The sequence below is a fragment of the Haemaphysalis longicornis genome, unplaced genomic scaffold (genome assembly GCF_048455015.1).
Source record: "Haemaphysalis longicornis isolate Haplotype H1 unplaced genomic scaffold, Haemaphysalis longicornis Haplotype H1 scaffold_9, whole genome shotgun sequence".
Lineage (NCBI taxonomy): Eukaryota > Metazoa > Arthropoda > Arachnida > Ixodida > Ixodidae > Haemaphysalis > Haemaphysalis longicornis.
The window spans coordinates 160,319,885-160,346,134 of NW_027526460.1; the positions used below are offsets into that span (position 1 = coordinate 160,319,885).

The following is a 26,250-nucleotide window of genomic DNA, read 5'->3' on the forward strand; positions in this document are numbered from 1 at the left end:
GCACTATTTGCACAAAGGTTGGTTGCTCTGCATTGTGCATGTGTCTTCCGCAGCGTTTATAATGAAAATTCATGCGGCACGTAACACTCAGCCGCATTTTAATTGTAAGACAACTAATTGACGGCTGCAACATCTCATGCCTTTTTTGGAAAAAAATATGATTGTTTTTAATCAAAGTAGGGACAATTGTTTTAAAAAAACCTGTCAAAAAGTCGAAATACCTACGTCAGTACAAGGTACAAAAGCAACGCTTGTCTGATTTTTGCGCTGCAAATAATGCTGTTGAGTGTTCAATAAAACAAACTCATCTTAACGGGGCTCACAACAGCCACACAAACTTCAGAGACAATAAAACAAAGTCATTTTAACGGGGCTCACAACAGTAACAGAAACTTCAGAGAATAAAAAATAAACAAAGTTTATGATGATTCTAATATTTGGAGGCCCTGCTTACCCAGTAAAAAGGCAGAGGTAGTCTGAAAGGGACACTGAAGTGATTTGTAAACAATGCGGGATTACGAGTGCCAATTGTAGTCCGGAGTCCCTAGACCCTGTTTTGACCACTCTGAGCGCGTTTACGCGAATTTATATAGTAGAAAAATCAATTCAAAAATGCTGTCTTCCTCTCTGCACTCTCGCCCATTTTCTGTGGCGTTTTCATGTGACGTCAGCAGGAGAGCAGCTGGCAATTGGCTGCGCTACTGCACGGCTTGCCGGCCTTCCGCGACCAAGTCAGTCGGCCCAACGTTTAGTCCGCCAGCCGCCAACGGGACGTCACAATTCGCTCGATCAGTTGAAACTAAGCCACAACACGTTTGTGAATGGAAGAATGCGCCTTTCTTTACTTCGTTAGTTTGTACACTGTATCTAGCTCCAAGTCAAGGTCGCTTCACACAAGCGCTGCATAAGCGCACATTTTTTTTTTTTTAATGCACATGCGACGCTTCGCTGACTGGTACGCCAGTAGGAAAATATAAGGCCTCTTGAAGTGGGGAAGAGTCAGCGAAGTCAATATAGGCACTAAGGAAATAAAATCAACTGATATTTTTACCGTACAACGTAAAACTAGGGTGCGGGAAGCACTTTTTTGCGCTCGGCGAACAAGCACAGCGGCCAGCAGCACGACTAAGCATCTGCGAACGCTTTTCCGTCTAAGAAATGCAATTGCTAGACGTGAGATATAGGCCTTCTGCGCTGGAGTTCTGGCGACATGCAGCGCCCCTAGCGGCCGACGCCTCTGGGTAGTACAAAAGCAGACGACCCTCGCCACCCTCCATTTGTTTTCAATTACAAGCCAGAGTGACAGTTCGTTGTGGCACTTTGTGGCGTGTTTAAATGACTGCAAACTGTATGAAATAGCCCTTAAAGTAGTGGCAGAGGCTAAACAAAATAATATCCGCTAAAAGAAGCCGATTTGTCGGCTTTCTTTTGAGCGAGCTGTCGCGGTGGTCGCGGCGTGGGACAGTACGCCAGGTCGGGTGGTTTAATTGTTTGACGACAGCTACAGTTTTTTCTTCTTGCGTGCGGTCGACAAAGGGAAGTTCACGAGTAGCATAAACACGGAACGCTGCTCATCCTATATACTGAGGTAACTGCAAAAGGTTGCTTCAGCGGGAGCATGCCAGCGAACGCAAGCCAGCTGACACTGCTGGCCTGGCACCGCCTTTGAAACAAGTGGAAATTTTGTTTCGTATTCTCGCAAACTAAATTATTCTTGCGTAACGTTTTACGCCGCACCATTTACGAACGGCAGGGTACATGTATACTAGCGAGTATGTGGGGCAATAGCGCCAAATAAACAAATTAAGCGCTATTAAAGGACGCAAAACATGCACCAAATCACACGCCCGCTGCCTGCAGAGATGTGTACTTCTGTAACATCACATAACACAGCCGCATTCACGGCGCGGGGCCCCGAATATTTACATACGATCATCACTGACTGTGTGTGTTTTCTAGTGCAGGGATCGTCGAATCTGAACGCCGACACGCCAGTTTTGACTTCGAATGGAGTTAGACAGCGAAACAAGAACAGAGAATTGGCGTCCTCCAGTTGAATTGCCTCCCCATCTTCACACTTCGCCAGATTATTGTCAAATGTTATTAGAAATTTGCTGATTTTTTTCTCTTTGCATTCAAAGCCCCCCTCCTTCTCCCACCCGATTTGCCGTCCGACCACCGCGACAGCTCGCTCAAAAGACAGCCGACAAATCGGCTTCTTTTAGCGGATATTATTTTGTTTAGCCTCTGCCACTACTTTAAGGGCTATTTCATACAGTATGCAGTCATTTAAACACGCCACAAAGTGCCACAACCAACTGTCACTCTGGCTTGTAATTGAAAACAAATGGAGGGTGGCGAGGGTCGTCTGCTTTTGTACTACCCAGAGGCGTCGGCCGCTAGGGGCGCTGCATGTCTCCAAAACTCCAGCGCAGGAGGCCTTTATCTCACGTCTAGCAATTGCATTTCTTAGACGGAAAAGCGTTCGCAGATGCTTAGTCGTGCTGCTGGCCGCTGTGCTTGTTCGCCGAGTGCAAAAAAGTGCTTCCCGCACCCTAGTTTTACGTTGTACGGTAAAAATATCAGTTGATTTTATTTCCTTAGTGCCTATATTGACTTCACTGACTCTTCCCCACTTCAAGAGGCCTTATATTTTCCTACTGGCGTACCAGTCAGCGAAGCGTCGCATGTGCATTAAAAAAAAAAAATGTGCGCTTATGCAGCGCTTGTGTGAAGCGACCTTGACTTGGAGCTAGATACAGTGTACAAACTAACGAAGTAAAGAAAGGCACATTCTTCCATTCACAAACGTGTTGTGGCTTAGTTTCAACTGATCGAGCGAATTGTGACGTCCCGTTGGCGGCTGGCGGACTAAACGTTGGGCCGACTGACTTGGTCGCGGAAGGCCGGCAAGCCGTGCAGTAGCGCAGCCAATTGCCAGCTGCTCTCCTGCTGACGTCACATGAAAACGCCACAGAAAATGGGCGAGAGTGCAGAGAGGAGGACAGCATTTTTGAATTGATTTTTCTACTATATAAATTCGCGTAAACGCGCTGAGAGTGGTCAAAACAGGGTCTAGGGACTCCGGACTACAATTGGCGCTCGTAATCCCGCATTGTTTACAAATCACTTCAGTGTCCCTTTCAGACTACCTCTGCCTTTTTACTGGGTAAGCAGGGCCTCCAAATATTAGAATCATCATAAACTTTGTTTATTTTTTATTCTCTGAAGTTTCTGTTACTGTTGTGAGCCCCGTTAAAATGACTTTGTTTTATTGTCTCTGAAGTTTGTGTGGCTGTTGTGAGCCCCGTTAAGATGAGTTTGTTTTATTGAACACTCAACAGCATTATTTGCAGCGCAAAAATCAGACAAGCGTTGCTTTTGTACCTTGTACTGACGTAGGTATTTCGACTTTTTGACAGGTTTTTTTAAAACAAATGTCCCTACTTTGTTTAAAAAGAATCATATTTTTTTCCAAAAAAGGCATGAGATGTTGCAGCCATCAATTAGTTGTCTTACAATTAAAATGCGGCTGAGTGTTACGTGCCGCATAAATTTTCATTATAAACGCTGCGGAAGACACATGCACAATGCAGAGCAACCAACCTTTGTGCAAATAGTGCCAATGTGCACGGTATTCGCTAGGAGAGGATATTTATTGTAAGCTCACGAGTCTTAACAGCTGGCAAACCGTATACTCCACTTTGACAGCAGCATTTAATCTGCTTGGTAGTCATCGCCGCTGTATTTTCTGAAAATTTCACGGAAACATGTGCTGCCAGTGAGGCTGTGACCAGCCTTCCCAACTCGGACGATTCAGGGCAGCGAAGGCGGTAGCTTTCCTTTTGTGCTTTCTTTCTTTTAAAGCCTCTCGGTTGATACCACGTACTCTATCCTGTCGCCGTTGCAGCGTATTCTGCAAACTTAAGCGGAGGAACAGAGTTAATGGAGGAACAGCTCTAGGCAGCCAAGTAGCACTTTTGGGTGGCACTCCTGCAAAATTACACTGTGAACAACAATTGGGCTGAAGGATAAGAAAAATGCATGGTTAGTCTGCAATTTTCACTTGGAAAGCAAGCCAACCTGTTTGTTTCAAAAGGCATATCTGGTGGCCTCATTTGTGTGCCTGAGTGACGTTTTCTTTAGAATGGGAAACTACTGATTTGGCTGTTGCTGGTTCTCTTCCAGTGTAGTTGGATTATGGGAATTTTCTTCTGTGGTTGTTTTTACTTCCAGAAGACACTGCAAAAACAACAGCAAGCATGTCACATACAACGTTATCGATGCCAAGAAGCTGTGTTGGGGCACTGTCTCTGGATGCAGCATGTAGCCAGGGTGTCTCCTGCAGCCATTACACCCAGACGGCCATTACCGAAAGTACAACAGGTGCTGAGCCTTTTTTCTCTGTAACCGCTAGGTGGTATGCATTGATAATATTTTTGTTTTCAGGTACGCAGTGTTCTCTGACATCACTCATCAGTGCTGGCTCCCAAACAGAGGCAGGATTTGCAGGTGTGATTTTTTCGTTATCGTTTCTATTATGAGCATCTCGCAGAGCAGGCAAGGCAGTTAAAAAAGCTTTTTATCGTAAGAAGTCGCAGGAAGCTTGCACTCACGCTCAAGGCTTGAATGGCGAAGCTGTTGTAGCTGAGCATTGCCGGACACATAGTAAAGTTTCGGTATCATTGCTTGTTTCCATAGTTGCGGTGCCAGTAGTCATTGTCATATGCATCGAAGAGGTCGTCATTTTCGTAGTGAGTGGTGGATGCGTAGTCACCTTCAGCATCGTGGACTTCCACCAGCTCTTCGTCATCGACTCGAGGCAGCGGTGGAGGGAGGGATGACGCAGTTGGCTTGAAGTTTTCGAAAAACAAGTTTATTGGCGTGAACTTGTGCTCCCCTAACAACTAAAAAAATACAGAGGCGGCGAAGCAGCAGTCAACATAGTGATGTGCGCAGGCAAGGGTCAGCAAAAAGAATGCCGCGGCATCTGCTCTGCTGGAATTTATCTTTCGGCACGGGTGTTTCTCGAACTGTCAAATTACGTCGAGAACACTGTAGATGAAAGATCATTTTAGGCTAGTCGCATTAGGGCAAATCATTCTCGCTTTAAAATGAGATAATCCGTGCGGTATAAGAAAAAATGGAACATGCGCTTCACTCAGGCTACAGATAACAGAGCCCGGCGCAGCTGGGCGGTAAAAGCAAAAACAAATAAACAAAGCCACTGCATGGTTCGCGGCCTTACTCCCCTCTAAGAGTGCATCGACCCGATGCCAAAATAAAGCGACAGTCACAACAAAAAAAATAAAGTCCGTCATCTTGCATAGAAAGGCTTTTGGCAAACCATGTGGACGACTTCGGGCCGCGTTTGTCATCGTGATGTTCCGGAATCACCATTGGGAGTCACCTTGTAGGTAAGTTGGCCGACACGTAGAATCTGGTAGGGTCCGAAATACCATTGTTGAAGCTTCTCACTGAGTCCACATCTTCGGATGAGAGTCCAAACCCACACACGATCCGCTGGGCGGTACTCGGCATCGGAGGTTGTAGCGTTTGGCATCCACCAGCTGTTGGTCCATTGTGCGATCTCAAGCTAGCTGGCGGGCCTCCTCCGTGTGCTGAAGGTATCCTTGGACGTCGTCATTGAGGTCGTCGTCTTCTACATGAGGAAGCATGGTACGGTGTCAAGCATTGTAGTCGGCCGTCTTCTGTAGACAAGCTCGGACGGTGTCATCTGCGTAGTTTCCTCGATAGGCGTGTTGTATGCAGACGTGACATATGGGAGGACTTAGTTCCAAGTCTTATGTTCAACGTCAACGTACATAGACAGCATGTGTGCTATCGTCTTGTTCAAATGTTCCGTTAGTCCGTTCGTGTGGGGGTTGGTACGGCGCTGTTCTTGTGTGATCCCTGCTCCTGTAGCGTGCGATTCCTTGCATAAGCTCTGCAGTAAAGGCTCAGGGGCTCCATGTTGCAGCACAACTTGGTTTATGAAGAACTTGGCGACTTCTTGTGCAGTCCCCCTTGGAAGAGTGGCGGTGTCTGTGTAGCGCACCATGTAGTCTGTCGCTATGACAATCCACTTGTTCTCGTATCGTGACGTAGGCATTGGGCCCTGAAGGTCCATTTCAATCTGTTGGAAGGGCCTCGATGGGACGGCGATCGGCTGCAGAAGTTCGGCGGGTCTCGTCGGTGGCGTTTTTCGTCGCTAGCAGTCATGGCAGCTCCGGACGTAGTGGGTGACTTCGCATGTAAGGCGGGACCATTAGTACTTCGCCGTGATTTTTCCAATAGTGCGAGCTGTGCCGAGATGTCCGGAAGATGGGTCGTCGTGGCACGCTTCCGAAATTTTGTCACGGAGGTCTGTGGGGTAGACAAGGACATAATTCGTTCTCGTTCCAGGGCTGAAATTTCTCTTCACGAGGACAGAGTTTTTGAAGCTGAATACTGGTAAGTTTCATTTGAACGCCCTAGGCACGGTGACATTGCATCCTTCAAGGTATAGTCGATCATGACGCGTAAGTCGGGGTCGGAACTCTGCTGGGCGGCTAGGTTGCTCTCCGTCACGACTCCGAAGATTGCACTGTCTTCATCGGAGTCTTGTAGTGGTGGGTCGACAGGGGCGCGGGACAGGCACTCGGCATCAAAGTGTTTCCCGCTGTATTTATAGACGATTATAACACAGCGCACGGTGGTCTGTCACAACCTTGAATGGCCTACCACGCAGGTATGGGCGAAATTTTGAAATGGCCCATGTAATGGCGAGGCAGTCTTTCTGAGAGGCTCAGTATTTCTCCTCCTTTGAAAGACCATGGCTGGCAAAGGCAATTACTCTTTATCAACCGCTTTGGTTTTGGATGAGGACGGCACTCAAGCCTACATCACTGGCGTCAGTGTGCATTTCAGTTTCGGCGTTTTCATCGAAATGAATGAGCACGGGTGGGTTTTGCAGGCATTGTTGCAGCTTGCAGAACGCTTTTTCTTGGGCGTTTTCCTAGGGGTGCTATCTTTCATCAAGCGCATGACTGGCTCTGCAATGCGTGTGAAGTTTGCGACGAAGCGCTGGTAGTATGCTCACAGTCCGAGAAATCTTCGCACACACTTTGTATCTTTTGTTCTTTGGAAGTTCGCTATTGCTGAAGTTTTTGCCGGGTCAGGCAGGACTCCCGTGGTGTTGACGACATGGCACAAAAACTTGAGTTTCTCTTAAGCGAAGCGGCGCTTTTCGGACTTCAGCGTTAACCCCGATGAGCGAATAGCCTCGAGTACAAACTCTAACCTTGCAAGGTGTTTGTCGAAAGTTCAGGCGAATACCACAACGTCGTTGAGGTATACGAGACAGGTGTGCCACTTCAGGTCAGCTAGTACAGTGTCCATGACTCTGAAACGTTGCTGGGGCCGTGCACAGCCTGAACGGCAACACCTTGAACTTGTAAAGGCCATCCGAGGTTATAAAGGCAGTCTTCTCTCAGTCTGTGTTGTCCACTTCTATTTGCGAGTAACCTGTATTTAGATCCATTGATGAGAAGTACTTCACGTGGCAGAGGTGTTCGTGAGCATCGTCGATTCGTGGCAGGGGGTACACGTTCTTTTTGGTGATTTTGTTCAGTTGCCGGTAGTCAACGCACAACCTGAATGTGCCGTTTTTTTTTCTTCACAAGTAAGACCGGTGCAGCCCAAAGGCTTTTTGATAGCTGCATAATGCTGTCGCTTAGCATGTCTTCCACTTGAGTCCGAATGGCTGCCCGCTCATGTGAAGACGCGGTACGGTGACTGTCAGGTAGGTCGGGCTCCATCTTCGGTTATTATTCAGTGCTTCGCTAGAGGTGTTTGACGTAATTTTGAGTTCGACGTTAACACTTGCTATAGTGCAGCAAAGGCAATAATTTGTTCCGTTGTTCTTGCGGTAGTGCCGGATTCATGTTGAAGGGATGCGGAAGCTTGACGGTATCTTTGGGAGTGCATTCAAAGTCGGCGACCTTGATCACGTCACCTGCTTGTTGCGTTTCTTTGAGAAACGCAATTTCATTGCCCGTGTTTAAATAAGCTGGTATTCCTCGGTGAAATTTGTGACCGAAACATGGGATTGGTGTTGCCTAAAGCGTGCAATGCCTCTTGCGACACAGACACCGCGGTCAAGAAGCAACCTTTGGTCACTCTGTACGATAGCGTCGATGTCAGGAGTAGCATCTTCACAGCAAACGGTAGCATCTTCATCAAGCTGGCGTTGGGTGGCAGCGTTGCATGGTCATCGGCAATCCTTACAGCAGCACGGTGTTTGGGGTTCGGCTGCGGCGTCGTGGAGTGATTTGAGGGAAAAGTTATCGACTTGGTCTGCAGATAAATTATTGCGCTGTCCGTCAAAAAGTCCATTCCGAGAATTGCATCGTGGGAGCAGTTAGGCAAAATTACGAACGCAGCAGGGTACATGGTGCCGTCTGGTGACGCGTGATGTGCACGTTCCACTTGGTGTTACAAGATGGTCTCCTGCTGTGCGTATGTGCGACCGTCCCATCTGGTCATAACTTTCTTCAGCTTAGACGCGAATGATCCGCTCATTACTTAGCTCCCATGTCTATAAGGGTGACTACATCATAGTCACCGATGGACAACTGGACATTGGATGCCGCCTTCCTCGAGTTCTTGGTGCGTCGGGGTGTCGTATCTCGGCTTGTTCGTGTTGACAGTTGGGAACTATGTGTCGTCGTTGTCGTTGTCTTCTCAGCAGCAGGCTAGGTCAATTCGGATACTCATAACACCGTGTCTGTAGTCGTGTTCGAGTCGCGTCACGGTTAGATCGGGTCGTCGGGCTGAGGGCGTGTTATGAATCGCAGTGTTCTGTGTGTCCTTGTGTTTTTGGACGGTTTTTGTTTTTCCACCGTTGTGCAAGTTCACCTCCAGAAGTTTCTCCTTTTAGTTTCCCCCAAGTGGGTGGGGGGACCTTCCACGTGCGAAGTAAGCATTGGTATGGCGGTTCGGCGAAGGGCGACGGTGAACAGTTGAAACAGGCTCGGCCACGGGTGGTATGAGATAGTTATTGGTCGATCTCACATGGTCTTTGGCCTCGGTGAGGGCGAGGTGCATCTGGGCAATCCACCCTAACCGGCCCACTAATTCGTGTAGTCCCAATTGAATGCAGAAAACCCACTAATTCACATGAGCTCATCTGATCACCTCACTACCCACTCACTAACGACCACAGATACGTATCTGCTAATCCATATTAATCTTCTTTAATCCTTGCACCTTGTAATTTTAAGGTTGGGAAAACTCAAGATGATCGAAAATGCTGTTGTCTACTTTAAAAGTGGAGTTGAGATGGCGCCGAAGTTTTTTTTAATTTTCACACACGCTTAGTGCAGTAAACAAGAGACACAATGTCTGTACACGAAGTCCCGGTGACGTAGAGGACTGCGAGTGTTTGTGTCTCACTGCTGTTTGTATATAACTGCCTATTCGAATAAAAAAAAGTGGAAGATATGAATTTATTAACAGCAGAGCTGTTTAAAAAATCGCAATTTTTCGTATCCACAGTTAAAAATACCAAGAAGTTTCCGAGCGCGTGCACGTGAGCACGGGGCCGCACGGCGAGTGCTCGGCAGTTAACAAAACTAACAAAAGTGTACTGCTCGTGTGTGCGTGCCTCGCGACGACTGCCCAGCATCGCCTGCGTGCGTTTGTCAAACCAATAATACGCACTTAGAAAGATTGGCCATAATTGCGGCGATTGCCCAGCAGTTTAAAAAAAAACAAGAACATGCCGGGTGCTCATGTGTGCATGCATCGCGGCGACCGCCCAGCCTCCTGAAGCACATTTGTCAAGCCGAGCCTACCTTGTTAGGGAGAGTGGCCAAGGTTGGCCAAAGAAAACTTCACTGTTCACCATAATCGTGGCAACACTTGCTCGGAATGAGAAAGACACGTCATTGCGTACGCCCCTCTAAGATGATACCCGGTGATTAAGTTACAAAAATGAAAGGAGCTCACACTTATAGAAACAATGATGGAGCAAAGGTCATTGCAGCAGCAAAGAAGAAGCAAATCGGCTGCAATCGTGAACTTAAACTGTCCTGATGGTTGTGAAGGTTGCGTACAGCTTCGCTACCTTCAAGTCTTGCGCGTTAGTGTGAGCTTCCTGCACTTTTTTGTTGATGATGTACCTGAGGGCCTTCACAAAGGGGCACGGGTGCTTTGAAATTACAAACACATTAAAAACTTCGCACAATATTAAACACCATGCATACAGGAACCACGAAGAATAAGCCATGATATTGCCACGACTTTATTATTGTGGGAGCAATCCCCGACCGGCTAACGGGGCTGTTTCTAGTAATGGGTATGTGCTGACTGGTGGACGGAAGAGAAAGAAGTCCAAGCTCGCTTGCTCTAGCTTGCTTGTGGATCGCCAGTGTTTGGCGGCACAAGTTCGCCCTGTTAATAAACACTTTTACTCTCCTTACTGGAGCTTATCACTACAATATGTTGCTCGGAATATATGTTTAACGTACCCTATTATAACTGCAGTTCCAGTCTATTATTCCAGTCTATGACTACGGGACCTCCTAGAGTTATTTATGCACTGTACCATTTCTACTGAAACAATAAACTGAAACTGAAACTGAAAAGAAAACTGGGGGAGGGGGGCAGTATCTAATGCAAACTGATAGCATACACGTACAACTTTCGAGTAAATTCAGCGTAATAATAATAAGAGAACCTGATCGGTCATTAAACTACCGACCATGCATAATATTTGGTGGTGCTGTCAGGCAAGCGGTAAAACTATCTTCAGGCACGAGGTTGAGCACCACAATCAAAAACTAGAAATTACGATTTTGGAGCCATGGTTCAGGTTCATTTCCTAAATGGCAGAAAATACGGGTTCGGTTCGGTTCCAGTTCCGGGCAAAAAGTTGGATTCGGTTCCGGTTTTCAGTTTGGTTCTGGTTCTGGTTCGACACCCTGGTTGCAGTCTTCATCCTTGAAAGTTAGATTTTGGGGGCAAAGCCCGATAGGACTTAGGCTGTCGGCATCTCCTGTCATCGTCTCATGTAGTCATGATATTAAAATGCTGAGGCACTTGTTTCCCAACGCCCTTCAATAGAACGTAACGGTTACTAAAAGGAAACACCAAGGCACTTGTTTTCCAGCGCTTCGCGCTAGAATGTTTTATCTCCATAGGCAAAATGCGTACTAAAAGAACACACCGGGTCACTCTTTTTTCTAACTCCTCGTGCTAGAACGCATACTGCTTTAAAGATACGAGACTTTTTTCTGCAACGCTGTGTACCTGCATCTCCAACGGTTTTATCTCCGGGGGCAAAAATGCCAAGAATACATTTATAAACTGCTTGCTTCGCCCTTCCCCAGGTTTCATGTTGGTGGAGATGGCTTGGGAGTTTTTATTTAGAACAACTTGATTAATGTAATTACCTGAAAATGCCGTCCGGTGAGCATGCAAGCCATGGCTCTCCAGAGCAAACCACAAGGCTGAATTGTGTGACGTCCCCGTTGTGTTTTCTTTCAAATGGCCTGCGGGCTGATGGCTCCCTCAAGAGTCCATGCTGAACCTCGTCCATGCCGAGCACTTCAACTGGGAAGTCGAGGTCACTGAAGTATTCGACGATGTGGTTCACGAGTGCTTTCTTTGCACGCACTGAAAAATCGCAACATACAAGCAGTCAAACTTCCCATAAATTTTCAGAAAAATATTTTCTCGGCGTACTGTACATAGCTGCTAAGTTTCTCCCCTGTTCCTTTTTTGGGGACAGCAACGTTTCACTGCCTTAAGTAATTTTGTAAAGCGCCGGTATACTCCACATTCGTGGATGGAATGTCTTCGAGTCGCTTTGGCCGTCGTGTACTTACAGGACAACTGCCACGGCATGCTTGCACTTCCCCGCTACGCCAACACGGAAATCGCGGCTCCTTTTGAAAATTTGTCTGCTGCTGTTGATCTGCAAGCAATTATGTTTCTAATTTCATGTGTCCATGCTGTATAACCCAGAAACTTGCGCTGAGCTTCACACAGTTCACTGGCTCGTTTATTTTCGTCTGCGGAGTACATTTCACTGACACCTCCGACCTGCACGAACCGAGCACTTCCTATACATCATATTTACGCCCTGCTTCAAAGAGACGTGTTCCTGTCTTTAAATTTTTTGCATGAAAAAGTTGTTGAGTTTAATTCTCAAAAACCTGCTAAGATTACTATCGGCGCGTTGTTCTGCACCATCGCTAGCATTTGAGAGAGCACCAAACATGCAGCACGGGCCCCTGACAGTGCGCATAATCCTGCAGCATTTTAGCAACTATTTGCCAGGTGGCCCTGCGGGTCTGATGGACGGGTCACCGCCTAACGTTTGCAAAGTGCGTATAGGGTTCAGACCAATCGCTCTATGTGCTGTAGTGGCAACACTGGGGTGCCAAGTTACTGGGTGACAGATTGCGTCGCTTTTGTCGCCCTAATCTCGTGTGTGAGTGGAACGCGTGTTGTACTCCTCGCAGGTGCCACTATGCTCTCCTTTGCCGTATTTTTATCGGTGGTGCACATATTTTTCGCCACAGGCTCTGAACCATTGGAATTGATATGCAGAGATAGACATATCTCACAATTGGGAATATTTGTTTGTGCCTTGTATTTATTGTTACCATTTGAAAATTTTGACATAAGTTGAAATGTTTTTACCGTTTTATTCTAGATTTTTTTTGGGCTGTGAATTTTACTACCTTGTTTCTTATGTTTTCATTTTCAATGAAATAAAAATATACCTTACCATTCGAAACTTGGCATTTTTAAAATTTTTAACATGCTTTTTGGAGAGTAGCAGCATCCGGCAACATGGTGCAGCCAATCCTAAATTCAAACAATGTTTGTTTCACTCGTGTATTTCAGCAAAAGCGCTGTCAGAAAATCTGGAACACTCGGGGAACTTGAAAATGTGAATTTGGTAGACACCCTCGACTTAGCATCACCAAGTCCCACTTAGAGGAAACTGTGCTGTGTATTCCAGTATATAGGCTGTTTGAGGATTTGTATTGCACTGTTTGCCCTAAGCTGCTCAAACCTTTGACTTTTGCAGTTCTGGAAGTGAACCCTCAAGTTGGCGATGCATCGGACAAATTCACAACTTCACGAGATGGTGCAGACATTTCGGCAGAACCCAGTTCTCACACCTCCTCGTGCAACCAACACTCTGGCAACACAGGGTGGGTTACAGTGCTTGAAATGCTGTTTGCAGAACACATCGGGTGGGAAATGCAAGCTTAAGGCAGGGGTTTATTTTTTTCGGTATCTGGTGGAGCAAATATAATGGAGGGTGCACCGTTAGGAATAGCAATGGAAACAGTACCTGTAGCTGGCCGAACATTACTGGATGTAATGTATCAACCCATATGTACCTATTTTCCGGACTATAAGTCGCACCTTTGTATAAGTCGCACCCCCCTCAAAATGACAGTTTTTCAGAAAAAAAACATATATAAATCGCATCAGTGTATAAGACACACTTGTTAATTAGGTAAACTCGTAGTGATTGAGATGTTAGAAAGAGCGGCGAAATTACATGGTTGCGGCGTCCGCCGCCTATGAACGCATCCCCTGATGAAGAGGGCTGGACCCGTGCATATACCGTCCTAAGTCTAGACAGAACTAGCTTCTCAAAAATGGTTTATTGATACACTCAGATGGCATGTACTTACAGATGGCGTTTAGGCAAACCACCTTCTTCCTCCGACTGGCTCACAAACAATTCAGCAACTTCAAGTGGGAGTTCCTCCGGCACATCGCTGTCGTCCTCCGACTCACTGACGTCTTCTTCGCCAATATCGTCACCACTCGCGGACCGGATCCCTCCGGCCTTTATGAACCCGGCTACAACTCTGTTTTTGTAGAAATGGAGTGCCATTTGGCCACCTCTCCAAACGTCGCACGTCTCTTGCGTGCTGTCATCGCTTTCGTAAATCAGCGCAATAAAGGTGTCATGGCGGACGGAAGTGACGCAACCGGAAGCGGCCCGAAAATCAAAACTTATCAGCAAGCTGTCATTTTAAAAATTAGCAGCACCTTTACCTCCTCCAGAGTAACTCACTGTAACAATTTATAAGCGCTGCATTTTGTTTTTGCAACCTAGTTTGATATTACTTTGAATTTATTCTGAACTGAACTTACTGCGCATGGCAGTAAGTGGCGCGCGGTTGTTGGAGGCCATTATCATTGTGTTTGACTAGAAAAAGCTGCAAATTCTTTGGTTTAATGTCCGGAAGCGATAAATGGGCTATGCGAAACACCGTAGCGGTGCGCTTCTGATTCATTTAGACCATAGAGCTGTGTTTCTTAACGTGCGCTGGCCATGCGCTGCCGCCGCGAACCGGATTTATTCCATACATAACTCGCAGCGGTGGATAAGACGCACCAACGAAAATTTCATAAAAAAACCGCGACTTATACACAGGAAAATACGGTACTATGACAGGATTGTAATCTGGGCTGAGTCTTGTAAACACTAGAATTAGGGAATGTTGTTTCTTCAATAATTTCAGTTAATTTGAAATATTTAAGAACTCGATGAGGCCGTGAGAATTTTAAAAAGGTCGGTGTTTAGTTTTGGTATTCTTTATTTCATACCTACCATGCTACGCAGAGGAGCTATGGATGTCTGCAGCAAGAAATATCCAAATTGTTTTGCTCCACCTCAGGCCATGCCCAGTGGTATACAATCTGTGCCGGGGAACAGAATACACTTGAAGGTACCAGTTTCGAAAAACAGCCTGGGGCATCTTTGGAAGTAATTTTTAAAACAACGATGAGAAGAACAAGTAATACATACAGACAAATTATTCCTGCCTATGTGGCTGAAAAGAACGGTAAAAGTTGTGAGACTGCATGTGTCGGCTGCTTAAAGGAGTACTGAGACGAAACTTTTCTGTTACATCTTTTCGCTGGTATGGGTGCTTACAAGCTTACTAATCATTGAATTGCACATTAGGCGGTCGGTCACTGGGTAAATAAATATTTCCAGCCTCGTTTATTTGTGTCACTTTCAGTTTAGACTAAACGAGCACCGCAGAAAAAACGCCCCTGACCCAGGCAGAATCGTGAAAGCTCCTTCACTGGGTCTGTTCACTGGATGCTGCCGTTGATTTTGGGCATGGAAGCTCAGTTAGCCACACAGGGAGCAACCCAGCGGCGGCGGGCAGTATAGTGGGCAGCGTGTCTTATATAAATTTTCAAAATAGTGTTTAAAAATGCATATGCAATTTAAACTTATACAAATACTTGTGCTAAAAGGTTTTCAATAAGTGAATAAACGTTTCAACAGTTACAGTAGCAAGTAGGTTTGCACGTCACGTGACCGGGACACATTGTAGTGTCAAGTTTCGACACTACGAACCACCACCCCTCCAATTTCATATAGTTTGCTGCCAATTCAAAATTATTTCCGCAAATTTGTTTTTAAATGACTTGTGGTTACCAGGCTATATAAAACACTGGCTTTCATATGAGCTAGAGAACATATATGGGACAAAAATTGGTTGTCCGTCCCTTTATAGGAGTACTGACGCAAAATTTCAAGCCAGAGATAACTATGTAAAAGGTTTCCTTTGCAGGTTAAGATATCTCCAACTAAGTTTCAACAGTAATCGTTTATTATATTTTAACTCCATTTTATTCTGCACGCATGACAAAGCTCAAAACAAATGCCCTCTCTTACTCGGCATCAGCATCACGCCACCTACTTCTCCCATCCCCAAACTGCTGACGTCAGGGCCCCGGTCATGTGGCCAATGCACTGGCTGCAGTTGGCGCGCGCTGTTTTGGCGTGTGTCGTCCATCCCAACAGATGGCGCCTTCGCGCAAAATAGCCTGGTGAATTAAAAAAAAAACACGTGAAGGAATAAGAAAGCCTGCGATTAACACTTTTTTATCTGGGGACAAGTTTTTAAATATCGCTTTTCATTTTGCGTACAGACAAAAGTATGTTGCCACGCTACTGTATGTCATGGTTTCCAGCATTATATTTGGGAGGACACATGGCTCGTGGGTCTAAAAATTTCGATTTAGAAAGTTCTAGGGCATTATCAGCAAAACTGTTTCTCATTAAGGTGCTTTAAATGATGCCTTTTCATTTGGGATAGAGAATAAAAACTCGACAAAAATCGGTTGTTTTTCCCTTTAAAGGTTTGGTGTGCTTGCCTCTGCACTCTATTTGGACATATGGTCCCATCTCCAGGTTTATCTTATGACAAATAATGAAAGCGAAGCAATATCGAATATTGCCGCAGTAAATTTACATAACCTGTTCAGATAGACCAATGAAGTAATAGTTATAATAATTGAATTAACTGAATTTACAATATAATTGCTTTGAGAAGCCTTGCACTCCACTTTTCTCGTCATCGTAACTGTTCTTCGACGATCTGCAGCATTGGCAGCACTGCATGGCATTTATGCAATGGAGGGTAGTAATAACATTGCACTGAAGGAGCACAAGCCCCTTTTCACACATTTTTCAGTGCTTGAGAAAGTCAGTGCATCTTGGCATAAGAAGAATGCAGCAGTACAGAGTGTCACACAGGCAGTCGCTGGAACCCAGCTCGAGTCCAAGTGGCTGAGTGCCTTTCGTCCCTGCACACCGTCCGCTGTTCTTTGCCTCTCCTTCTGCAATCCTGTGTTGATGATCTTCCTCTAAGACATTGTTTGTCCTTCTTTGGTTTGTGCCCAGCCTGTGCCTGTGTTCTCTCATGGGCTCACCTGACAATTACAGTGTCGGTGACTGTGCAGCCTGTCTTGCATGCGCGATCTGCTGCTTCGGCCATTTTTCTTTCTCTTTGTCTATTGTCTTGTGATTACACCACTATTTTTATAGGAGCATTGGTCTTGGCCTTGCGATTCAATGTTTGTACCTTCTCCTACTATTTAACTGTCAGTCTCATGTAATCAGTACAAAACGAAATGAAAGTGCCACTGCTAACACTCAGTAAAAAAGTAATCTAGAGTAAGCATGTCATAAGGAAAAAAGTTTTTGGCACTATGGTATTTTAGGTTTACATTAAATTTTGGCAGAACCCTCGAAGCCGACTTTTGTTATGTGCACACTCACAACATTACCACCAGCTTGCTGTCGTTATTCAGGTGTCAAAAAACTGATGTGAAGGAACTCGGAGGCATTAAAAATTACTTGTCAAGTTCTCTGCATAGCAGAAAGTATATAAGCTGCAAAATCTTGCTGCAGTTTTCTAGAAGTCGAACGAGTTCGCAACACAAATGACAATCGATTGGTACGCAGTTTAAATGGTCACAAGGAACAGTACATGATAGATTGTAATGCTTAATTTAACATACCAGTTCAATAGGGGAATGACAATTGAAGAGATTACAGCCTCACCCTAACAGACAAGCATGGGGCTGCCTGTTTCGCAGTGGCTTTGTCAGATCTTATACTGCTGCTGAAAGTCCTTGTAAGCAGCAGCTACATCTTCTTTGTATTTCAATGCCACTCATACTTATCTGTGCTACCTGCTGTGATGAAGCGGTTTTTTGTTTGTATGAACAGCCTGAAGTTGAATCATTTTTTGGGCATTGTTCAATAAAGCCCTAGTTGCAGCTTTTTCGTTAATCTAACGATTTTTGCAGAAGCCTGTGTATTGACAGGAAGGGGAAATTTTGAAATAACAACTCCAGTGCGAACTTCTGACAAGCAATTGAAACATGCCTTGCTGCTAAAGCCACCTTAGCCACAAATGCCACTGGTTCTTTTCAACATAGAATTAGATAAAGGGCTGTAGTGCATTAACAAAAAAGTGGGCTTTGCTGCAAGGTGTACTTTTATTTAGTAGAATAGCACCAAACATAATTCAGGCATAATGGTGGCAGCGGTAGTGCGCTGAGATTACTGCTGTGCGGAACGGCTAGGGCCCCACTTAACCGACTGGAATCAGATTTTACTGCGTGATCTGGAGTACACAACAATTTGGGAACACCACAAGCAGCTTTACCATCACCGATACACTTCCAAAATAGTGTCAGTATTGTCCTCAGAAGCATGCACTCAAAGCACTGCCATGGGTTTACATGAACAATGGTCACAATGGCCCTTGTTGATGCCTACCCTTTACTTGACCTCGTTCCGGGAAACCGAATTTGTGAAGCTTACAGCTGCAGTTGTATACAACTAAAAAAATAACCTTTCATTATGTTGAGAGAACATTCGATGCCATATCTGGAGGCACTCATGGTGAACTTGAAGTTTCCACTAATGGAACGGAAAAGGGGACTCAGAAGCAGCTGCTGGTAACTGCGTTAAAAAAATGAATGCAGTATGAGCCAGCGACGGAAACTTTCTGAGAGAACGCAATGGGAGTGATGCCTACATCTATCGTAATGACACAACTATCCACTTGTGACACATGTGAGGGTGGCCAGTTACCTCTCAGGGATTATGGGATATTGATGAACGGCCTCAAAAAAGTTTTTGCGGGAAGACAGGTGATAAAAAATGATTTTCTTAATTCGGCATCCCATTTTTTGCCTCGTGAAGAATAGCGGAATCTAAGCAACCGGACACCAATTTGAGAGGCAATGAAAATGTAGGACATGCCAGTGGCACTCGAGGCACCCAGAAAAGAAAATGGGGTTGCCCAGTTGGTAAATAAATGAAGGCATGAATCAGAGCTTTCTATGAGGATGACTCAGTGTCCTATTGCCTGCCAGGCAAAAAGGACATATTTCAAGGCCTCAAAAAAGCGACTGTTGGTGAACCTCAAAGAGGTGCACGATGAATGGAAGAGGGCACCCTATTTAAAGTGTGGCTTCTCAATATTCACGGCTCCTCCTCAAGTACGGCTTGTGCAGAGAGACTACTTCAGCGAAGTCTGGCTGACGTGTTTCGGAGAAAGGATGACACACTTCCACCAATGGATCAGTGGAATGTGCTGTAATGTTGAGCGCATTGTTTTCAGTCCTGAAGAATTTTGGGAAAAGTTTATGGACACGTTGAACCATATTAATGTCCACCATTTTATCAGTAAGCAAGCCAGCCACTTCTGATACCTTAAAGCCAACCTAAGTCAGCATGAGGCCATCATGGTGATAAATTGTGTGGAAAATTATTGCTTTGTAGTTCAGGACACACAACAGTCACACCGCCACGTCTAGCAAAGGTTATTCCCCGGCCAGGCATGTACTCCCATTATGTAGAGGACCTGCAGATCGCTTTTTGCTCATGCAACTTCTCTATCTGTGAAAGGCACGTCCAAACTACGGTAAATCAGTTATGATGGGCGGATGAAAATGGCTTTCGTTTTTCTCCTGAGAAGTGTGCATGTGTGTGCTTTATGCGAAAATGAGGTATTCATCCGAACCCTGGTATAAAAATTAAGGATGCACCTGTTACTGCACACAGTGAGCACAAATTCTTAGGTGTCACATTTTACTCGAAATTAACATTTGGAACTCATATAACGAAACTCAGAATGGCTTGCATGAAAACATGGAACATACTGAAAATTTTGTCGCACAAGTCATGAGGTGCAGACTGCACATGTATGCTAGCAATTAATGGCTCGGTGGTTCAGTCTCGTCTTGACTATGGCTGTATCGTGTATGGGTCAGCCCGCCAGTCTGTCCTCGCCTCACTTGACCCAGTACACAATCTGGGCCTCAGACTAGTCAGAGGTGCATATCGCACCTCCCCTATTAACAGTTGAGTGCAATGAGCGGCCCCTGGAATGCCGGCGAGCACACTTAAGTGGAGTATATGTAGCCAAAACAGCATTTGTAAATGACCATCCTTGTGCTGGGAAATTTTTTGAGAATACGTACAAGAAATTGTAAGAATACAAGCCTTAAGTGGTCTGCCCTCTTGCCCTTCCTTTGGAGGAATACGTCTCAGTATTCTTTAAAGATATGCCCGTCAAACCTTTTGAGGTTTTCAGATGCTGTGGCCCCCTGGGACCACAGGGCCGTTGAATGTAATCTGTCCTTAAAATATGACAAAAAAGCGTTTCTGCACCAAATTTTCTGCCAAGAATTTCTCGCACTTAAAGACAAGTAGAGTAGCTATTGCCACTAATTTACTGATGGCTCAAAAACCTCCTGTCACATAGGTTTTGCTGTTTTCAATTCACCAGTGACAGTAGCAAAGAGGATTGCTGATGAGAGTAGTGTTTTCACTAAGGAAATCTTAGGTATGACCTCAGCTATTGAAGATGTAGTAGCAAAGGGTGTATGAAAAGTGGCCATTTTTGCAGATTCTTTAAGTGCTGTACATGCTATGACCTCCCTTGTCCCTTTAAAGATTGCAGTTGTAGGTGAGCTGAAAAATCGACTGGGCTGCCTTACATTAGTAGGGGTCAGTGTTGTCCTTTGTTGGGTACCAAGCCATATTGGCATCCCCAAAAATGAAACTTGATAAAGCAGCATATGAGACTAAGCCTTTTCAAATAACAGAGTTAAAGCTTCCCTACCTGGACCTTCAAAACACCATACGAAAGTCAATGAAATTGTACTGGCAGTGTGAAGGGGACAAACAAACCAGAAATAAATTACATCTAGTCAAACCCTATGTATCTGAATGGAAAAGTTGTATACACAGAAATCGTTTCCTCGAGGTTATTCTGTGCTGGCTGCATATAGGTCAAACTGTGATGACCAATGGCTTAGTGAGAAAAGAACAGGAACCCATTTGGGAGCACTGCGGAGAACCTCTTACTGTACCACATACCCTAATAAGTGGTCCATACCTGGAAACGGAACGCATTAGACATTTTAGAACTTTATACACCTTTTGTATACCTTTACACCTAATGCTTTTACTTTGTGATGAAGCAATTTAACCTATGACTGAAGTTTTTGAATTTTTTAGAGACACTGGCTTTCTACACCGGTTTTAGCTACTTCATCTCGCAGAAGTTTTAAAAATATTCATTTTTATATTCATGATACCTTGAGCAAGACTTTTAACCTACATTTAACCGCACTATAACCTAAAGGTTGCTGCGCCACAAAACCTCAACTTCATCATCACTTTATGTCTGGCAGTGAGAGCAATTCTCCAGAGACCTTTTCAAGATCAGATTTCATGTCAAAGTACCTGTATGCCGGTGCTAAAGACAATATCAAAGAAATAACACCGATCTGTTTCCCAAGTTTTAAAATACAAGAACACAACTAGGTTCAGGATTCGCCATAGCAATTCCAGTCAAAGGAACGCGATAATTTTATCACTTCAGACAAGCTACGCGTTCAACACTTTGCATTGCCATTACATGGTACTCAAGCTTCGAAGAAATTCAGGTAAAAAAACAAAAATGAACTAGGCTGCTTTCTTTGATGTTATTTAACTGGAGAAGAGTTCAACATCTGTGAGGGAAACGAAACAGCCGGCTAGAAATTTCATGTTTGCAGTAAGGGGTATCCTGCCGTAATGTCTATGGGCCAGGTTAAGTGCGGTGCAGAGGGAAAAACGACTCTGTGATTCTTATTCTTCTACATCAGACAGTCAGATTAGGCTCGCTGCTAACTGCTGGTACAAAACGCTAGTTTACTATCCAGTTTCACCGAGTTTGCTGTCAAGGAGGCATTTACCACTGCCGCCGATTTGGTCCTCTCTTTGACAAACACTGTGTTTGTTTGCACCCCGAATCGATGCAATGCTGTCTCAAACTCGTCCTAAGAATTAAATTTTTCACCGACTCTAACCACCATGTCGGGTCGAAGGCGCGCGTACTGTCGGAGACCGCGTGCGCACGCCAAAAAACGATGCATAAAAAAACAAAACAAAAAAAGCCCCTTCCACGTGACAAAATGGTGTTTAAGGCGCCTCCTAGATGGCGCTGCACAGCAGAGTCCATATAGTCATTTCCGGTTTAGGTTCACTCCAGAGGGCATATAGCATTGGTCATTTTCTGAATGGAAAGCTAAAGGGTGGGTGTGTATAATGACCTGTCTCAAGTTATTTTACCTGTTAAGATTTGGTGCTTTACATAGGTCTGAAGTTTGGCGCAAACTCATTTCTGGCATTTTTATAAGCAGTTTCTCTAAAATTAGTCTGTAATCGACCTAAATTATTTTTACTAGACGCTTAAAGAATATATCAATGTACAATAAAAATATCACTGAAGCTTTAATGGTGCCTTTGTGAAAAATTCTCAAAACATGCCATTTCTTTCATTTTTACTTAATACAACACTAAAAATTTTTAGACAGCTTCAGTCATGGAGCGACATCAAACAGCAATGCAAGCGGAAGGCTCTACAGGGATATTTGTCATTCCACATGCTTCATCTCTTTATTTAAAATTTATCTCCAACCACATTTTCCTTGTTTGCAGCAACTTCAAGGAGTGCTCACATGACTGGAAAACCTTTTGATAAAAGTACTGCGTGTGCACCTCCTATCTATACTCACCAACTAGTAGAAACTCTTTCAACAAAATTGACAATGGTCGATTTTCGGGCTGGGACATTTCATGGGGAATGACACTGCTATGTTTCCTGTATAAGTAAGCCGTGCAGTTGTGGAGGATTTCATTAACTTTTATGGTGTACCTGAAAATGAACTAATCCAACCTAAATTCACTTATATCAGGCCCTTATTGTTTATGTATTTGTGTACATAAAATGGATAAAGTATAAATATTTCTAGTGGAACTTAGTATGTTATTAAACATACTAAGTTCCACTAGCAGATTGAATGATTCTGGGGTTTAATGCGCCGACGCAACGCAGGCGATGAGGCGCGCCGTAGTGGAGGGCTCCGGATTAATTTTGACCACCTGGGGATCTTTATCGTGCGCCGAAATCTCGTACACACGGGCGTTTTTGCTTTTCGCCTCCATCAGAAAAGCGGCCGCCGCGGCCGGGAGTCGAACCCGCGACCTCGTGCTCAGCAGCTCAACGCCTTAGCCACTGAGCCACCGCGGCGGGTAGTTCCACTAGCAGACAAGAATTAGTATGGCCTAATTAAAGTTTTCTTTTGTGTAGAAAAAATTTAAAGCACAGGACTTGCAATGTGATGTGGATATGTAACAAGCTGCCACACTTTTTGGTTAAACCATGTTTCACTGAAGTTGTAAAGAACTCTGAAAAAATTTTGCAGAAACCTCGAATGTTTTGTGTGTGCATTGTAAAAAGTTCATATAAATGCATTTATTGGGTTGACACCTATTCTGGTGGGTCACAAAGTCGCATTATGCTAGTTTCTTGCAATATCTTCATTTCATATTTCCTTTTTTGTATCTTGTTTTGCCAACTTAGAAGTTTTTGTATTGATTGTGAAAATAATTCATTTCAGAGAGAAACTTCATTCCTGCCAGTCCTGTCAGCTATGCAACCATCCCCGTCATCAGGTGAAATTGTGTGCCAGAAAAATGTGCTGTAGCTACACTGTTTGCAAAAAAATGTTTCTTGAAAAATGCACCCTGGACAGCCAACTGAGAGGGCACTTTGAAAAGAGGCCGAATGTGTGCACCACCTGTCAGAAGAGCTTTACTCGCAAAGCTAGCCTGGTTGATCATGAAAGATTGCACTCTGGTGAGAGCCCATATGTGTGTACTACCTGTCAGAAGAGCTTTACTCGAAGAGCTAGCCTGGTTATTCATGAAAGATTGCACTCTGGTGAGAGGCCGTACATGTGCAGCACCTGCCAGAAGAGCTTTACTCAAAAAAGCCAGCTGATTTATCATAAGAAATCGCACTGTGGTGAGAGGTTGTATGTGTGCACCACCTGTCGGAAAAGCTTTATGCAAAGAGCTAGCCTGCTTACTCATCAAAGATCGCACTCTGGCGAGAAGGCATTTGTGTGCAGCACCTGTCAGAAGAGCTTTACTAACAAAGATAGCCTGGTTTATCATGAAAGATTGCACTCTGGTGAGAGCCCATATGTGTGTACCACCTGTCAGAAGAGCTTTACTCGAAGAGCTAACCTGGTTGTTCATGAAAGATTGCACTCTGGTGAGAGGCCGTACGTGTGCAGCACCTGCCAGAAGAGCTTTACTCAAAAAAGCCACCTGATTTATCATAAGAAATCGCACTGTGGTGAGAGGTTGTATGTGTGCACCACCTGTCGGAAAAGCTTTATGCAAAGAGCTAGCCTGCTTACTCATCAAAGATCGCACTCTGGCGACACACCATTTGTGTGCAGCACCTGTCAGAAGAGCTTTACTAACAAAGCTAGCCTGGTTGTTCATGAAATATCGCACTCTGGTGAGAGCCCATATGTGTGCACCACCTGTCAGAAGAGCTTTACTCGAAGAGCTAGCCTGGTTGTTCATGAAAGATTGCACTCTGGTGAGTGGCCTTACGTGTGCAGCACCTGCCAGAAGAGCTTTAATCAAAAAACCCAGCTGATTTATCATACGAAATCGCACTGTGGTGACAGGTTGTATGTGTGCACCACCTGTCGGAAAAGCTTTATGCAAAGAGCTAGCCTGCTTACTCATCAAAGATCGCACTCTGGCGAGACACCATTTGTGTGCAGCACCTGTCAGAAGAGCTTTACTAACAAAGCTAGCCTGGTTGTTCATGAAAGATCGCACTCTGGTTAGAGGCCGTAAGTGTGTACTACTTGTACAGTGCTCACGGATTCAAACGCGACACTGCAAGCGCGTGGCCGCCGGTACATGCAGCGCCGCCCGTGGAAGCTAGGTGTTGCATTGTGGTATGCCACAAGGATCAGAGCGTGTTTCCAGTAGGCTTACTCCTTCCGGCTGCCAACGAGCGGGACTGTGGTTCCCCGCAGCGACAGCGGGGCGCTGCGAGCCTGGAGCACTGGAACACGTTTGTGCGCCGATGGCCGTAGCCCGGCAGTGCGCACAGCCGATTTCGCGACACCGTGTGCACGTGCTCTTGTTACGCGTGCCCTTCCAATGTGGCACAGTAATGTTCATGCAATGCACAGTCACGCTCATCTGAATAAAAGAAACTTCTGTACGAAGGAACAGCACACTTTATTCCAGGATGTAAACTAAAAAAAGGAAAGACGCCTTGGCAGGCACGTTTGCGTGTGGTGCAGTGCATTAGTACTTCGTCGGCTCTCCTCTTTTTTTAGTTTATATCATGGAATAAAGTTGGCTGTTTCTTCGTGCAGACGCTCGTTATATTCAGATAAGCGTGACCGTGCCTTACAAGCACATTATCTGTGTCGCATCGGAAGGGCACGTGTAAGAGGAGCGCCCGAGCAGACGATGTCGCGAAATTGGCTGCGCGAACCACCGCCGGCAACTACCGGCGCACAAACATGCTCTCCCCAGGCTGGCAGCGCACAACTGTCGCTGCGGGGCACCACTGTCCCGCTCGTTGGTAACCGGAAGCAGCAAGGCTATGGTTAAAACGCTCTCATCTTCGCGGTATACCACAATGCAATACCTAGCTTCCACGGGCGTCCATGGGCGGCGCAGCATGTACCGCAGGCCACGCGCTCGCAGTGTTGCGTTTCATTCCGTGAACACTGTACAAAGAGCTTTACTCGAAGAAGCTGCCTGGTTGTTCATGAGAGGTTGCACTATCCTGAGAGGCCGTATGTGTGCAGCACCTGTCAGAAGAGCTCTACTCAAAGATCTGGCCTTATTCTTCATGAAAGATTGCACTCTGGCGAGAGGCCGTATGTGTGGAGCACCTGCCAGAAGAGCATTTCTCACAGCAGCTACCTGGTTGATCATGAGAGATCGCACTCTGGCGAGAGGCCGTATGTGTGCAGCACCTGTCAGAAGAGCTTTACTTGAAGAGCTAGCCTGGTTATTCATGGGAGGTTGCACTCTGGCGAAAAGCCGTTTGTGTGCAGCACCTGTCAGAAGAGGTTTACTCAAAGAAACCAACTGGTTGTTCATGAGAGATCGCACTCTGCCAGAGGCCGTACGTGTGCAAGCACCTGTCAGAAGAGCTTTGCTCGAAGAGCTGGCCTGGTTGTTCATTGGAGATTGCACTCTGAGGAGAGGCCGTTTGTGTACAGTACCTGTCAGAAGAGCTTTACTCAAAGAAGCCAACTGGTTGTTCATGAGAGATCGCACTCTGGTGAGCAACTGTATTTGTGCAGCACCTGTCAGAAAAGCTTTACTAAAGAAAGGCACCTGGTTGTTCATGAGAAATTAGTCTTGCGAGAGGCCGTTTGTGGGCAGTACATCAGAAGAGCTTTACTGACAAACCTAGCCTGGTTCATGAAGGATTACACTGGTGAGCGGCCATATGTGTGCACCACCTGTCAGAAGAGCTTACCCGAAGAAGCCGCCTGGTTGTTCATGAGAGATTGCAC

The 26,250-nt window shown here is 45.3% G+C and overlaps 1 protein-coding gene across 4 annotated transcripts in view; it reads left to right on the top strand.

Annotated features, from left to right (window-relative positions):
* LOC144153064 (uncharacterized) overlaps positions 1-23,877 on the top strand; it is a 44,437-nt gene extending 20,560 nt beyond the window's left edge. For 3 of the 4 annotated variants that reach the window (XR_013319293.1, XR_013319291.1, XM_077684711.1), the window contains 4 exons: positions 4,237-4,386; positions 4,450-4,512; positions 13,085-13,211; positions 23,296-23,877. Coding sequence is in view for 1 of the 4 variants with exons in the window: in XM_077684711.1 (XP_077540837.1) it covers positions 4,237-4,330 (94 nt within the window). In the remaining 3 variants the exon portion in view is untranslated. Of the gene's footprint in view, positions 1-4,236; positions 4,387-4,449; positions 4,513-13,084; positions 13,212-13,705; positions 17,592-23,295 lie in introns of those variants that run through there. The other variant, XR_013319292.1, reaches the window with a different exon arrangement.
* The last annotated feature ends 2,373 nt before the right edge of the window (positions 23,878-26,250 follow it).